This window comes from Canis aureus, chromosome 13 (genome assembly GCF_053574225.1).
Source record: "Canis aureus isolate CA01 chromosome 13, VMU_Caureus_v.1.0, whole genome shotgun sequence".
NCBI classification, from domain to species: Eukaryota; Metazoa; Chordata; class Mammalia; order Carnivora; family Canidae; genus Canis; species Canis aureus.
This window is the reverse complement of record NC_135623.1, coordinates 42,326,202-42,343,381: the sequence shown is the minus strand read 5'-3', so window position 1 is coordinate 42,343,381 and position 17,180 is coordinate 42,326,202. Positions and strand designations below refer to the sequence as shown.

The following is a 17,180-nucleotide window of genomic DNA, read 5'->3' as shown; positions in this document are numbered from 1 at the left end:
TTTTGGTAGCCTGAAGTTGAAGGCATTCCAAGGTGGAGACTTCCCTTCCTTCACTCCATCGTGTAATTAGAAGATTCTGCTCTATTTGTAGAACCAGAGTAGCAGCTGCTATGCTTGCAGAGAGGACTGTATTTATGCACGATGGCCACCCAGCAAACAGCCTTGCTGAAAAGAACTTGCTCAATTAGTGTATATGTGTCTCGTCATCCTAGAAAGGTGCAAAAGGTCATGAAAAACAAGCTGGGAACAGCACAAAGGATACAGGCACCTGCTTTTATTTCCTTTTTTTCTCTCTATGGGCTTGGTGTGGCCCAGGAAGGTCCTCCACTGCAGGTAGGGCTGGAAATCTGTTTACAAAGGGAAAGGGAGCTTGTTCTGAAGCTTTTGCTTGAAAGCTGTGTAATTCTAGCCATTTTAACCCTGCTCTTGCAGCACATTTGGGAGGCTTCTTTCTTTAAAAAAAAAAAAAAAAAGATTTTATTTATTTATTCATAAGAGACCCAGAGAGAGAGTCAGAGACACAGGCAGAGGGAAAGCAGGCTCCTCACAGGGAGCCTGATGGGGGACTTGATCCCAGGACCCTAGGATCACACCCTGAGCTAAAGGTAGATGCTTTGGGTGAAGAGGAAAACAGCTTGTCTAAAACTGCCATCCGTTCATTTGCTGTATTTTAGACAAGCTGTTTTCCTCTTCTCCCAAAACTTTGGGTAGCTGCCCAGGTGCCCTGGGAGGCTTTCCATCTAAAAATAAAGGGGTAGTAGAATGAGGGGCTCCCGTCCGCCTTCTGTGTGATGTGTTGAGCCAGTCTCTTACAGACTCTTTGAATCTCACTCTCACATCAGGGCTTAAGGAAGGCCCTGACTGAAGGAAATGCTGAAGCTGGGGATACGGTATAGGAGTAATATTAGTCAGGACATGGAGGAGGGTATGACTCAGGAAGCCTCAGTATGGGTGGGGCTCCCTTTCACAAGGGCCTTCACTGTTTATTTAAACATTCCTTCAAGGTCCACTTTGTAACATGGTTACGGGAAAGCAACGTGAGGCTGGGGAGAGGCTTTCAGCCCAAGTCCCTGGATATTGTTGGCAGAAGCTTGGGCATCAGAGTCAGCTAGACCCGGGTGTGAGTGCTGGCTCTGCACTGGACAGCTGGACAGATGACTTTGCAAGTCATTCATCTCTTCTTCCAAAAGACAGGAATAATACCTATTTTATGGTCCTGTACAGAGAATGAAATGATGATGCCTATAGTGCATCCTCCATATTGCCCACTCCACAGTAGGTGCTCCTTGGTGTTAGTTTTCTTTATTCTTTTTACGGAAGTACCAACTTCTGCTACCTTCTCATTTCTCCCTATGTCTAAAATTTAATATATTTCTCTAAAATAAATGAGTAAAACTATCATCAGTCCATTCCATGTGTATATATCCTTGACATGTTTTATTCAAAAAGCACTCCTATGGGTTTTTTCTTCTCCTCTTATCTTATTGACACCCATATTTTTATAACCATACTAACCATAATTTTTGCTATATAAATTATTACTCAAATACATGATCAAGGCAACAAATTCTGTGAAATCTTTTTTTTTTTAAAGGACATGCTAAAAAAAAAGGACATGCTTTCACACAGATATTTCTAATGATATCTTCATTTCTTTTGAGTAGTGAGATAGCAAAAGCAGAATTCCTTCTTAGAGAGTACATGAAATATGGATTTTTTCTGCTGAAATTGTCTCCAAAACACTGGCAAATCCAGCAAGCACTGAAAAGGGTGCAAATGACAACGAGCAGAGACAGTATGAATGTTAGTCTTCCAGTACTAGCAAGTGAGTCACATATTCTTAATTTCAATTAAATGTCCCTAAGTCTCAAATATTGTTTCAATATTTGTTTGTTCCTTATTAAACTGTCAGAATTTCTATTTTAAGCAAAACCTGAACAAGGATTCTACTATCTCTAATATTATTATTATTTTTAGAAATTTTATTTATTTATTTATTGAGAGAGAGAGAAAGGGAGCATGCGCAAGCAGGGGGAGGGGCAGAGGAAGAGAATCACAAGTAGGCTCTTTACTGAGCGTGGAGCCCAAGTTGGGGCTCTGTCTCAGGACCTTGAGATCATGACCTGAGCTGAAATCAAGTCAGTTGCTTAACTGACTAAGCCACCCAGGTGTACCAGTATTACTAATCTTTTAAAGTCTTAATCTATTATCACAGAGTCTCAGAAATTAACACAGAACAGTACTGGTATTATGAAGTCAGCTCAAGGGGCCCAAAATAGATCTATTTTATATATATAAATTGAATAAGTGATCCAAATGAGGTCACAAATCAAAAAAGAAAACTACCCCTTCCAGCAACATGGGGGTAACAAGGACCAGACTCACCCTCTTGCCCCCCAAAAAATCTGAAAAATATATGAAGCAATAGGCTTCAGGCATCAGGCATCAAGGAGAGAAACAGAGTGATCCGTGAGAGAGGAAAGGCAAATGCTGGCCTCAGCGCACTGCCTGGGAAGCATTTCCAGGATGTGGCATAGGGAAGAGGAACCCAGCAGTGCTCATGTATTGAAGATCAAGCAAAGGGTGCAGGGAGGCTGGAGTTCCCAGAGCATAGTACTGGAGAGAAGAGAGTTATACAGAGAGTTCTCTGCAGAGTCTTCAGCTGAGAGCAATCCTGAGACTCTGGGGTAAGACCACTGACCCCATAGAAGCCAGAAACCTACAAATCAGGGAAAACTCTGTTCCAGGGAGCTGACCAGCACCCCAGTGATGGCTGTCCTGCTCAGTACCTCTCACTGTGCTGTGATTAAATCAGATCATATGCACAGAGTATTGAGCATGGTAATGGCACTTGATTAAACTCAATATAGTGTTTGACAAAAGAGAAAACATATAAAAAGGAACATCAGGAAGTAATTGCATTTAACAGCTTAAAATTCAGTGCTCCTAGACTTGTCCTCTAATTAGAGGATGCTCAGAAAGCAATGAGCTTTTCAGGCCAGAGGAGTGAATAGCTGACACTGGGATTATAGAAGTTATGAGAGACTGATGCAGGAAATAAAAGACCTGCAGGTCCTGCCCTGGAGGTCAGTTCCCATCCATCCCGCCTGTTCCAGAGACCAGCCCTTGCTGCCTGCATCATACATTTGTCTGTTACAATGTCCCCATCCTATATTTCTGTCCCTTTAAATTTTCACAGTAACTCTACCTTCACCCATGAGACAAACCTCTCATTCTCAGAAATGTTTTCTCCCCTTTCTCTCTCCCTTTTGTTTTTCATTTTTAGAATTAAATAGAAGGAAAACAGAGAGCAATATTGAGGAATCCAGGAAGATATCATTTTCAGATGACTATTATATGGAAAGAGGTAGCCAAGGTAACATCAGAGATTTGGGACTTCACTCATAGAAGTAAAACCAGAGTTCCATCTCAAATTGGAAATCCAGGATGTATAAGCTAACCTGGCAAACAAAAAGTGGGTGTTCATATTACCCATAATCCTTAGAAGCTAGGAGTTCCATTTCTTTCTCTTTGATATTATTCTAAAACTTGGAGAAGTGATGACTGGACAGGACAGGCAAAGAAGTAAAGGGCAGAGAACCTGTGGCAAGTTATCCCCTCCACGGGATGTAACAATTGAAGTGTCCATCATTTCTATTTTTTGCCTTGATTTTAAAAAATCTGTGATTAGAAAGGGAGACAAACGAGAGACTCCTAACTCTGGGAAACAGACAAAAGGTTGCGGAAGCGGAGGTTGGGGGAATGGGATAACTGGGGGATGGGCAATGAGGAGGGCACTTAATGGGATGAGCACTGGGTGTTATACTATGTGTTGACAAATTGAATTTAAATTTAAAAATGTAAAAAGAAAATCTGTGATTATGTAACAAATATATATGGTTAAGTAAAAAAGAACTATGATTTATATTTCACAATTTATGCCCCTGATTTGGGACTATCAAGAATTGCATCATGTTTTTGACAATATGTATTCTGCACCCACCCCCACCCCCTACCCAAACCAGTGCCTTTGATTTTATTCTTAGACTTGGAACCCAATTTCAGTAGAATGAAAGAGCTTGCTCCACTTTCTAGGATTATTGTTCTGATAATAATAAAAAGAATGGGTATACCAATGCAGGAAAAAATATCTTGCACAAATAACAAGGACTCATTTCTAATTGCATGTTATTTCTTTTCACCTCCACCCGCACCTATGACATGGACATCGCCTGGACATTTTGAATAGGAAAACCACGCAAGAAGACCACTCTCACCCTAGAGAACAGGAAATCATCCTTATCAACGTACGGTACATACTTGACTAACTCTCTTGGAAACTGTGAATGTTTTTCAGAAAAATATCCCTTTTAGCCTTTCGTCAACATATACATATCACACATCCGTACTCCTCCTCAGATTCTGGAGGCAGCGGTTGCCATTTTTGGGTGCTCCGGAGGTGACTGAGCTCCCACATTTTTTGATAAGTGCCTGCCACTGCTATTTGCAGAAATTGCCTGTCCCCTGCATCTAGGGTTTGGCTCTTTTAGAGCCATTGCTAGTTGTTTATTAAGCTACTCTGCTGATCCTTGTGTTTGCAGTTTTACCATGTTCTTCAAAATTGTTGAAATAGGATCGCAAAGCTTTTTTGTTTGTTTTGTCCCTTGCTTGATTGTTAACTCATTCATACTCATTATTCATAAACTGCTAGTTCTCAACCTTGGCTACTCCAAGGGAGCTTTAAGAAAATACATTGATGTCCAGGATAGGTACACTGGCCGCCAAGGAGAGGATCTGGGCTAGTACCACAGTATCCATGACAATCCCATATGACAAAAGTCAACACAGACACTGTACTCTAAATTTCAGGAACCCAAGGTCACTCCATTTCTGTGGCATTTAAGAGTCAATGTTTTTATTTTGCTTTTAATGAATTTTTGAAATTTTGAGATAGTTGTAGATTCACATATAGTTGCAAAAAAATAACACAGAGCGATCCATGTGCCCTTTACCCAGTTTCCCCCAATGGTAACATCTTGCAGTATATTACAACCAATATATTGCCATTGGTATAGTCAAGACACAATTAAGTACAGAACATCACCATGAGGATTCTTCATGTTGCTTCTTTGTAATACATCCACTTCCCTCTCTCCTCCCCTTGACTCCTGGAAACCACTAATCTATTCTCTATCACTTCAATTTTGTCACTTCAAGAATGTTACATAAATGGAATCATACACTATGCAACCTTTTGGGATGGGATGTTTCATGGAACATAATTCTCTGAAGGTTCACCCAAGCTGTTGGGTCTAACAATAGCTGGCTCCTTATTATTGCTGAGTAGTATTACACTTAACCCTTGAACAACATGGGTGTGAACTGTGCACTGTCCCTTATATGTGGGATTTTTTTTATATAGTACAGTACTGTAAATGATTTTCTTGACATTTTATCTAGTCTATTGTATGAATATAGTATATAATATATAAAACATACAAAATATGTGTAAGGATTCAGGTGAATAGTAGGATATTGGTGGTTAAGTTTTGGGGGAGTCAAAAGTTATATGCAGATTTTTGACTGTGTAGGGGGTTAGGGCCCTCAATCCCCATACTGTTATCAAGTCAACTATACATGATATGGACACACTGCAGATTAACTATTCACTCACTGAATGATATCCAGATTGTTTCCAATTTGGGGCTATAAAGAATAAAATTGCTATATATTTGTGCAACTTTTTGTGTGCACACCCTTTCCATTTCTCTGGAATAAATGCCTAGAGTACAATTGCTGAATTGGGTGGTAGGTACATGCTTAGTTTTTAAAGAAACTGCCAATTTGTTTCCCAGAGTGGCTACACCATTTTGCATTCCCACCAACAATGAACAAGGGATCCGGTTTCTCTACGTTCTCATCAGCAGTTACTGTTTTCATTTTTTTTTTATTTTAGACATTCTGATATATATATATATATATATATATATATATATATATATATCTTATTGTGCTTTTTTATTTTATTATTTATTTATTTTTAAATATTTATTTATTTATTTATTTATTTATTTATTTATGATAGACATAGAGAGAAAGAGAGGCAGAGATTCAGGAGGAGGGAGAAGCAGTCTCCATGCTGGGAGCCCGACGCGGGACTCGATCCCAGGACTCCAGGATCGCGCCCTGGGCCAAAGGCAGGCACCAAACCGCTGAGCCACCCAGGGATCCCCCTTATTGTGCTTTTTTTTAAAAAAAAGTTTACTCCTGGATACTTTTTTATTTGAGGATAGTGAACATATAATGTTACATTAGTTTCAGGTGTATGACATGGTGATACAATGATATGCTCATCAGGGGTGTAGCTCCCAGCTGTCATCATACAATAGTATTATGATATCATTGACTATGTTCTTTCTGCTGTGCCTTTTATTCTTGTGACTCATTCATTCCATAACTGGAAGCATGTATCTTCCATTCCCCTTCACGTTGTGCCCATCCCCCATCCCCTATCTAGCAATCATTACTTTGTTCTCTGTATTTATAGGTCTGATTCTTTTTTTTTTATTCATTTGCTTTTTTAGATTCCACATGCGCATGAAATCACATGGGATCTGTCTTTCACAGTCTGACTTATTTGACTTACCATAATACCCTCCAGATCCATCCATGCTGTTGCAAATGGCATCTCATCCTTTTTTGTGGCTGCATAATATTCCTGTCTTTTGTGTTTTATTTGCATTTCCCTAGTAACTAATGGTGTTGAACATCTTTTCACGTACTTGTTTACATCTTTATGTCTCCTTTGGCGAAATGCCTGCTTTCTAAATGGATTGTTTTTGTTTCTTACTGTTGAAATTTGAGAATTCTTTATATATTTCTATATTAGCCCTTTGCAGATATGTGGCTTGCAAATATTTCCTCTCAGTCTGTAGATCATCCTTTCATGTTCTTACCAGGGTCTTTTGTAGAACAAAAGTTTTTTATATTGATGAAGTCTAATTTATCAATTTTTTCTAATATGGATCATACTTTTCATATCAGGCTTAGAACTTTTTGCTTAGTGCTAGATCTCAAAGATTATTTTTCCTGTTTTCTCCTAAAAGCTTTTATAGTTTTACATTTAAGTCTGTGATTCATTTTAGGTTAATTATTTTTTAATAAGCTGTGAGGTTTAGATTGAGGTTCTTTCTTTCTTTTTTTTTGGCCTCTGAATGTCAATTGCTTCAGCACCATTTGTTGAAATGGCTTCTCCACTGAATTGTTTGTTGTTTTTGTATCTGTGTCAGAAATCAGTTAGGCATTTTTGTTCAGGTGTATTTCCAGATTCTCTACTCTGTTCCATTGATCTGTGTAGCTATCTACCACCCATACAACATGGTCTTTATCATTATAGCTGTTAATCTTGAAATCAGACTGATTCTTCTTCATTCCTCTTTTTAGAAATTTTGTTAATTATTCTAGTTCTTTCGGCTTTCCATACAAATTTTAGAGTTATCTTGTCTATATCTACAAAAAAAAATCTTGCTGAAATTTTTATTGAAATTATGTTAAACTTTGTTAAGGATTGGATTATATCTCCCAAAAATAGATATTAAAGTTCTAATTACGGTACATATCTATGAATGTTACCTTATGTAGAAATAGGATCTTTGTAGGTATAATCAAATTTAAGTCATGAAAGTGAGCTCTTAATCCACTATGACTAGTGTCCTTAAGAGAAGAGACAGAGGTGCAGGGAGTATGCCATGTGACAAGAGGCAGAGATTGGAGAGAGGCACCTATAAGCCAAGCAACACTGATGATTGCTGGCAACACAAGAAGCTAACAGAAAGGCATGAAAGAGATTCTTTCCTGGAGACTTAGAAGGGATCATGGCCCTGCTGACAGCTTAATTTTGGACTTCTAGCTTCCAGAACTGTGAGAAAATATTCCTATTGTTTTAAGCCACAAAGCTGTTTGTGGTACTTTGATACAGCCGCCCTAGGAAACTAATTCCAACCTGTACACGAATTTGGGGAGAATTGTCATCTTTACTATATTAACTCTCCCAATCCATGTCTTTCCATTCCCATTTGGATCTTCTTTGATTTTGTTTATCAGCTGTGCGTAGTTTTCAGCATGCATGTCCCTGTACAGGTGTTGTTAGATTTACACCTAAAAGTTTCTTTCCTATTTTTTTTCTGGCATTGTATTTTTAATTTTAATGTCCTTGGGTTCATTGCTAGTATATAGAAATACAACTGATTGTTGTACTTTTATCTTATGTACTGTGATCTTGCTGAGCTCACTTACTAATTCCAGGAATTTGGAGTTTGATTCTTTGGGGTTTTTTAGATCCCTCTGGATTTTCCATGTAGACCATCATGTCATCTGCAAATAGAGACAATTTTATTTCTTCCTTTATGATATGTACCCCTCTTATTTCCTATCCTTGCCTTGCGGCAGTGGGTAGAACATTCTATGTTAAATAAGAGTAGTAGGAACATACATCATTGCCTTGTCCATAGTCTTAAGAGGATTTAGGTTTTCACCATTAAGTAAAATGTTAGCTGTAGGATATTTATAGATATAGATACCCTATCAAGTTGAGGAAATCCTCTCTATTCCAATTCTCTTTTTATAATAAATGAGCATTGAATTTTGCCAAATGCCTTTTCTGAATCTACCAATACACATAGTAACATGCAAATACCATCTCCACTCCTCAGAAAGTTCACCACTCTCATAGTCTCTTTCATTCATTCAACAAATATTTATTGAGTGCCCTGTGGATTCAACAGTAAATAAAAGACAGTCTCTGCCCTCAAGGAGCTTACCATCTAGTGAGAAAACAGACAAGGGATTAGTCAGTTACAATATAATAAAATGCCATTGGAAGGATAGGCAGAGTGCCACAGGCATGCAAAGGAGGGACCCTTAACCCAAATGACAGGTGAGGGAGTAGGAGACAAAGAGCAGGATCAGTGAACACTCCAGAACAGGTGGCGTCCAAGCTGAGTCTGGTGAGAAGACGAGTAATAAAGGAGGACAAGCTCTGGGAGAGTAGGGGCCTTCTGTCATAAAGATGGCAGAGCTTGGCTCTGTTCAAAATGGCTGGGCCACAGGGTGTAAGTGAGAGGCTCAAGGGGTGAATAGTTATTGTATCATGAGCAGGAAAGCAGTGGTGCTGTCCTAAGGAGACTGTGGTTTGTCCCAAGGGTCCTGGGGAGCCAATAGGGTTTTAATCAAGAGTATAACAGAGACTCACTCAGATTTTCATTTTAGAAAATTGGATGTGGGAGTAATTTAAAGAATGAAATGGAGGGAGACAAATCTAGAGGTAAGAGGGGCCAGTTAGGAGGAGCCTGTTGTCACAGTTCAGGGAAGAGATAATGAACTGCCCCAACCACAGAGTGACAATGGGAATGAAGAAGGAGAGGCATCTCAGGGAAGTGGCATTGACAGGCTTTGAAAGACTCGCATAAAGATTGGGGGAAATGTGAGGAAAAGAGTGGTCAAAAATAACTCCTACATATCATCAAAGTTAACTCCCAAATTTGTGTGGCAACTGGGTGTAGAGTGTTGGCATTCAATAATATTGGGAACACAGCAAAGGGGAGCAGGCTTGAAGAGGAAGATAAGGAGTGTCATTTTAGATTGTTTTAGTTTTAGCCCCTTGTAGGATAGCCAAGTAGACACTGATGTCCAGTTGGAGGTTGGACAATGAAGTCTAGAACTCAAGAGAAAGATAGATGTGTGGGAGCCATTAGTATATTAGCAGTGATAGAATCCATGAAAGAGGATGAAATAACCCCAAAAGAGTGGGTACAGTGGAGGGGAAGAAGGCTGGGGAACCACAGACATTTATGTTGAAAAGAAAACCAAAAAGGTAACAAGAATTTCAGAGAGGTGGGAGAAAATTGATTAGAAATTGATACCACTGGATCAAGAGAAGAAATGCTTTCTCAGGGAATGCTTCCTAAATACTCATTTACTTCTATGGCTCTTTCTCCATGTTCCCACACCTTATTTCCATAGATTTAAAGGGCAGCTCCATACAGGTATCTTGTCCCCTTAAACTCAACATGAATAAAGCAAATATTAATTTTTTTCTTATCTCATCCTTCAACTGTTTTCCATCTTGTTAGGATTACTTCCATTATTCCAGGCTCACAGATTACAAATGTTGGAGTTATCTTTGTCTCTTCTCTTTGGGTTCCAGTAGCTCTTTCTACTTTTGGTTCCTATGATTTCATTCTCCCCAATCCATTTACTCACTTTTCCCTTCATCATGACCCTCTACTTGAATGTGTTAATTACTTATCACACCAAAAGCCACCTAACTCTCCCTAGTCCCCGCTTCTTTAATTTTCCAATCATTTTCAATTTATCTTTTTAAACTGATTTTTCCAGTCACTATGCAAACCACATAATTATTCTTTAAGAATGTACCTCATTCCGCATCCCTCCAACCAACATTTCCTCAGCCTGAACAGAGGATATTTTAAGAAGTAAAATCTGCTCTTCAGAAGACAAATATTGTATTACTCTGGAACAGGCTTTGTTTTGAGCACTAGAGTAACATGTTTAGTTTATTTGACTGCATTAACAGGGGCAAAACAGATGCAGCAATGTAGGCTGTCATGTGTTTCTTTAAAAAGATTTTTTATAAATGCACTTCAAATAATTGGTACCATATGCTTGACCCTTCCTGTGGTCTCACTTGTTTGCAAATGTCACCCTTGTCCAGATGGAATCTGATTTTTTTTTTTTTTTTTGCATATGTGTGGAATCCATTGACTCCTGCAAATGGCAGTTCCCTAAAAGGCTAAAAAGGCTATTGAAAAGAACTGTTCTAGTTAGGTTCCAAAGGCAGTTTAGAAATGAAGGAAATCTGTTGACTGAAAATGGTTCAGAAATCAGACATTTTCTTTCTTTTACAGCCACACTGACAGTATCAGTTCAGAAGACAGTTTGGAATTATTTTTAGACGAGGATATGGACTATGATCTGGTAACCAGATTATCTTTTTTGATTTAAATATTGTTTGGTGAAAAGTAAAAGTGCTCATTTTTTTTTCTTTTAAAATTAAAATTTCCTATTCTAAATAATCCACAACTTTCCAGAAGAAATTATAATTTTGATGCTGTTTCCCAGTTGCATCTATAGTTCATCTTTGACATCATTTTATGAAAAAATATTTATAAGGAGGTTTAGGAGATAAATATGTTATCTACAATCATTTTGTAAAAATAGTCACTTTCTGATTGCTTCGCATTTTACTGGAGCTCAAGATATACTGTGTAGCTGTACTGTAAGATAAACCAGTCTTCAACAAAACAGCCCTTTATTTTACAAGACTGACTTTGAGCTAACCCCATCCTGAATACAACCACAGAAACTCACAAGGAACAAAAAACATTTAAAAACACCATCCATTATTATATATAACACATCTTATACAAGTGATCTTTTTAAAATTGTGGTAAAAAACATAACAGAATTTATCATCCTCACCACTTTCAAATTTAAGTGTACAGTATAATGTTAACTAAATGCACATTGTCGTAAACAGATCTCTAGAACTTTATCATCTTGCAAAATGGAAACCTGTACCCACTGAACTCCCCTTTTCTCCTTCCCCTGCAGCCAGCCCTGGCAACCACAGTTCCTTTCTAAGAGTTTGATTATTTTAGATACCTCATAAAAGTGGAATTATACATTTTTTTCTCTCTGTAACTTGGCTTATTTCACAGAGCCTAGTGTCCTCCAGGTTCACTCATGTGGTAGATGTGGTAGTGTGTGCAGGGATTTCCTTCTTTTTTTTTTGATTTCCTTCTTTTTTAAGGCTGAATAATATCCTGTTCTATGAATATACCACATTTTCTTTATCCATTCATCCCTCAGTGGACCTTTAGGTTGCTTCCACCTCTTGACTAGAGTAAATATGATGAGCATGGTGTGCAAATACTCAAGTCATCTTTTTAAAAATTAAATTTACTTAAAGTAATACATATATTTATTTTTTGGAAAATATAAAATAAAATGGGGGAGGAAATGACGTTCGCTTAGCCTCCTTTTTTTCTTCTCTTCCCTCTACTGCCTTTCCCCAGTACCCGCTTTCCCTTTTTCCTGCCTTGGGCTTCTCTTCTGCTCCATCTCTTCTGTTTTCCTCACCTTCCTTTTTCTTTTCTATAATACCTTTCATCTCCCCCGACACCCTAAATGTCCTCTTGCTGAAGGCCAGTTCTCACACAGAAATAGGCTCCTCTGCCATTCTCTGCCCATGCCTCCATCATAATCAGAATGGTATTAATTTTCTCCACTGTATTTCTCTAGATAAGTCATAGGTGCATAAATAGCATATTTTTAAATGAATTATATTCATTACTGATTGATTAGGAGCCAGAGCTTTATTTCAAAGAACCAGAAGAGTTACTTCAAGTCCTCACAGAGCTGGAAGAGCAGAATCTAACTTTGGTACAATATTCCCAAGATGTAGATGAAAATCTTGAAGATGTAAATAAAAGAGAAAAACTTATACAGGATAAAATGTAAGTTATTAAAGATAACAAAACAATAGATTTATTCTATTAAGCAGTCTCTAACCAGCGACAGAATCCAGCTGATTCCTATAGTGACCCTTCCTCATGGTCTCTCTGGATTTAGGGTGGGATTTTTATTAATAATCATTTATATTGTAGAGTTTAAAATGTAGAAGTTTGATTTACACAGAGTAGACTGGCTTTACTTTTAGTCTCTACTTCCTTTCACTTGTCAAAACATTTCCTAGCTAGCAATAATAAAAAGCAGTTTGAAAGATTATAAAGAATTAAAATGTACTGCCTTGATTTTTTTCAACTGAAGTAGAGTTGACACACGTTACATTAGTTGCAGGTATACAACATAGTGATTCCACAACTTACTAAGTTTTGTTTGGTGTACTTTTCACTCTACCATCTAGCTAATTAAATCAGGTTCTGGATGATTAGGCTAAATCATTTTTCTTGGCAGTAACTCTCAGCAAAGCTTACGTGACTTAAATATTATATCATTTCATAATGTACATATGTAGATATATCAGGGCTCTCATAAAAGGGATTTCTTTTTTTTTTAATTTTTTTAAGGTATTTATTTATTTATGATAGTCACAGAGAGAGAGAGAGAGGCAGAGACACAGGCAGAGGGAGAAGCAGGCTCCATGCACTGGGAGCCCGACGTGGGATTCGATCCCGGGTCTCCAGGATCGCGCCCTGGGCCAAAGGCAGGCGCCAAACCGCTGCGCCACCCAGGGATCCCATAAAAGGGATTTCTGTCACAGGAAGGAGGCTGAATTTGATGAAAATTCCTTCTGTAAAATTTTATATAATTGGAAGTAATATTGGAAGCTACTGGAAAATAGCTTCAAACTGCAGAGAATAAATCTGTTTATCTTCCATTATAAAAATGTGTAAAGCTTTTTTCGGAAGAGTTTTCTGGGCCTGAAGATTGCAATCTTTTCAAACAGTAGGTCAAACTATACTGGACTTTGGAACAAATTAACTTTCTGAAAAGTGAAGACCCTACAAATCATGATCTCACAGCTACCTGTTACTACTAATGTATCCTTTTCATCCTTGTCTTCTGTCTCTCAATCCTTAGAGCGTATGGTGCCCCCACCCTGACAGTATGAGTCTTAGGAACGAGGTGGGTATGGCTGGGCAGGAAAAGGGTATCTATGTTAGGACAGAATCTATTTCCAGATCACACCACAACTTGGCTTCCTGACACATCAATTCTGCTGCTATTTAGGAGTTTCAAGGGAATCACAGGAAGAAAATGCTTCCTGGAGGAAGTTAAAAGCAGTACATGTACAGACATTTACTCTTCTCATTTTACCTGAAAAGTTGCATGTACTTTGACAATTTCTTAAAATATACTCGTATTTGGCTTGCTAGACATAGAATGTTGACACATGATATGGAAAGTGTTAAAACTACTGACTGATGGCTTATTTCTAAACCACAAATTGCAGACAAGGGTCTCTTTCTTCTTTTGCAATAGAAATAGCAATATAGAGTTTCTTCTGGAGCACAAGGAAATGCTTAAGGCTAGCTGTGTGAGAGAAGAGGAAAAAGCAGCAGAATTGGAATTAAGGTCCAAGCTATTTAGTTTTGGAGAATTTAAATCAGATGCTCAGGTAATCCTTCTTTGCCTATGGTAATTTTATTTTGGCTTCTGTTAATAATAATGTGCATTGCCTGTCCACTAAGCATTGGAATGGGGAGTTAAGGCATACCACAAATCCTGGGTTGATGACAGAGGCAGAAAACCAGGTTGGAATTATCCTGTCAGTATGTAAGTCAATTTACATACAGAAAGCATTCAAATTGGCAATGAGGTTCTTTTTAAAATGTTGCTCTAATTATTACAAAGTATGATGCTGAGATTTTTCCCCTTATAAATATATTTCTTTTGTCAGAGTGTATATACATGATATAGTTCATTGCCTATGATCATTTTAGTAGTAATTTGAAGGCAAATAATTAACGGGAAGCACTGAATCAAAACTGAATGGAATATCTGCCTAGAACTGAGCCTCTAGTAGATTCTGGCCTCTCTTGCACAGATAGATCCATTATGGGAGCCCCTGTGACAAACGTTAATGTACTATGCATTTACCTGAACATCTCTCCCAGCAAGGTACAAACCCCTCCAGGGCAGGGATTGTATGACCCTTCCTAGTTAGGTATGTTAAGTGTCCCTATAAAGTAGGTGCTCAATAAATGTTTGTTGAATGAATGATTCGTTCTAGACCCACAACAAACTCCAGCCAGCATGGATTTCCTTATAAAAAAACCTCAAATGAAATAAAAATTCAAATTTCATATGTGAGGCCATTTATGGTTATGAAATGGATTTTCAGAGGTAGATTTGGGGGAACTCAATCAGAAGATTGTCCTCCCTAAACATAGGATGAGCAGAGTTACAAAAGCAAGCTATTCATGGCTCGTTTACACACATTTCCTAGGGTGGTTTTGTACCTGGAGTTAGGAGGGAATGGGATCACGCACAGCTAGAGCAAGACGTGGGATGACAGCCACCTTTCAGTTCTTCAATGTTGGCTTTTTTAAAGCCGTATGTGTGGTAAAACATACTTGACAAAATTTACCATTTTAAGTGTACAATTCAGTGTGATTAAGTATATTTGCAGTATTGGGTAACCATCACCACCATCTATTCATAGAATTTTTCATCAAATAGAAACTCTGTGCTTATTAAACAAGAATTCTCTCTTCCTTCATCTTCCTGGCCTCTGGTAACTTATTCTGCTTCTTGTCTATAAATTTGCCTATTTTTAGGCACCTCACATTAACGGAATCATACAATAGTTGTCCTTTTGCATTTAGCATAATGTTTTCTTTTTTTTTTTTTTTTTTAAGATTTTATTTATTTATTCATGATAGTCACAGAGAGAGAGAGAGAGGGGCAGAGACACAGACAGAGAGAGAAGCAGGCTCCATGCATCGGAAGCCCGATGTGGGATTCGATCCCGGGTCTCCAGGATCGCGCCCTGGGCCAAAGGCAGGCGCCAAACCGCTGCGCCACCCAGGGATCCCTAGCATAATGTTTTCAAGTTTCATCCATGTTATAGCATGTGTCAGAACTGAATTTCTTTTATGGCTGAAGAATATTCTATTGTATTTGTATTCCACATTCTGTTTATCCATTCATCTGTGGATGAACATTTGGGTTGCTTCCACTCTTCAATTGTTTTCAATAATTCTGAAGCTGATCGGCATAAAAAATGTCAGATAAGTATCAGCGGTATTTCACCCTCCCCAACCAAACCCCTTCATCCAAGTTTCAGACAGCTCTACAAACAGTTAACGTTTTCAATACTCTTAAATTCTGAGGCAACCGGATCCCTAAGCAGAATAGGTAGTAGAATTGATCTGAAAATTACTTTTTAAAAGATAAATTTTGGTCACAGGTATAATTTTGGTATTCAAGAATTACACGCTCTGGGAAAATAGGCCTAATAATTCATAGTGTCTCCTAGAGATGGGAAATGCTCCCAAGGGAAAGAGGGAACAGAGCAGGGAAATGATAGGGGAAAAGTATTTTTAGAATCACTCCTAGGGGATCCCTGGGTGGCTCAGCGGTTCAGCACCGCCTTCAGCCCGGGGCGTGATCCTGGAGACCCTGGATCAAGTCCCACGTCGGGCTCCCTGCATGGAGCCTGCTTCTCCCTCTGCCTGTGTCTCTGCCTCTCTCTCTCTCATGAATAAATAAATAAAATCTTAAAAAAAAAAAAAAAAAAGGAATCACTCCTATTCTTTCAGGTCCCCAAATGGACAAAACATAATCCTTCATTAGTAAACAGCTTATAATCTAACTTTGATACTCATAAATGATCATAGTTACTCTGGATTTATAACTATAAAATCAAAGTTTTATTCTTGCTAAACTTCTACACTACTTACTACTCCCTAAATGCATTTTTGATTCAGTATTTTACTTTTTAAAATAAAATTTTAAATTCAAGTATAATATTGGAAAATGCACAAATTCTATAAATATCTCTTAAGAACTTTCCTCAAAGTGAACACACCCATGTTTAGGGAACAGACCATTATAACTCCCTGCAGAAGCTTCCCTCAGGCTCTCTTTCCAGTCTCTACCATCTGTCAAAGGTGACTGCAATCCTGACTTATCAACTAGCTTTCATGTTTTGAACTTTATATAAGTGGAATCATGTAGTATGTCTAGCTTATCTGGCTTCTTTTTCTCAAAATTATGTTTGAGATTCATTCACATTGTTTTGTGTAGCTGTTATCTGTTCATTTTCATTGAACATGAAATGGAATGTAAGCTACTGAACAATCTGAAGGATGTATTCATCTCTTTTATTCTTTCAAACAGGGAGCTGATCTAGTTCAATTGGGAGTTATTTGCAGTCAGCACACAGCAGAATGTGACATGGATTAGAATTAGAGAATCCTTAAGAAAGAAAAACTTTAAATGGCATCTATACATCTCCCACTCTCTTATCCAATTTTGATAGAATTATTACTCCTACACATCACCCTGGTCAGGTCACGTCCTATTCACTGTTGGAAGGCATCCAAAGCCTTTATCCCAGTTTTGGTCTTCCACAACTCTGGCCCACTCTACCTCTGGGGAGCAGCAGGAACTCCTCCCAACTCTTGCAGCCT

The 17,180-nt window shown here is 38.2% G+C and overlaps 1 protein-coding gene across 8 annotated transcripts in view; it reads left to right on the top strand.

The window, feature by feature from the left end:
* The window catches only part of CCDC38 (coiled-coil domain containing 38), a 47,345-nt gene that overhangs the window by 19,731 nt on the left and 10,434 nt on the right, over window positions 1–17,180 (top strand). For 5 of the 8 annotated variants that reach the window (XM_077845880.1, XM_077845882.1, XM_077845879.1 and 2 more), the window contains 7 exons: window positions 1,665–1,825; window positions 3,287–3,376; window positions 4,250–4,312; window positions 6,086–6,197; window positions 10,926–10,995; window positions 12,385–12,536; window positions 14,026–14,161. In XM_077845880.1, the coding sequence (XP_077702006.1) occupies window positions 1,665–1,825; window positions 3,287–3,376; window positions 4,250–4,312; window positions 6,086–6,197; window positions 10,926–10,995; window positions 12,385–12,536; window positions 14,026–14,161 (784 nt within the window). The remainder of the gene's footprint in view (window positions 1–1,664; window positions 1,826–3,286; window positions 3,377–4,249; window positions 4,313–6,085; window positions 6,198–10,925; window positions 10,996–12,384; window positions 12,537–14,025; window positions 14,162–17,180) is intronic. The other 3 variants (XM_077845887.1, XM_077845885.1, XM_077845881.1) reach the window with 2 other exon arrangements.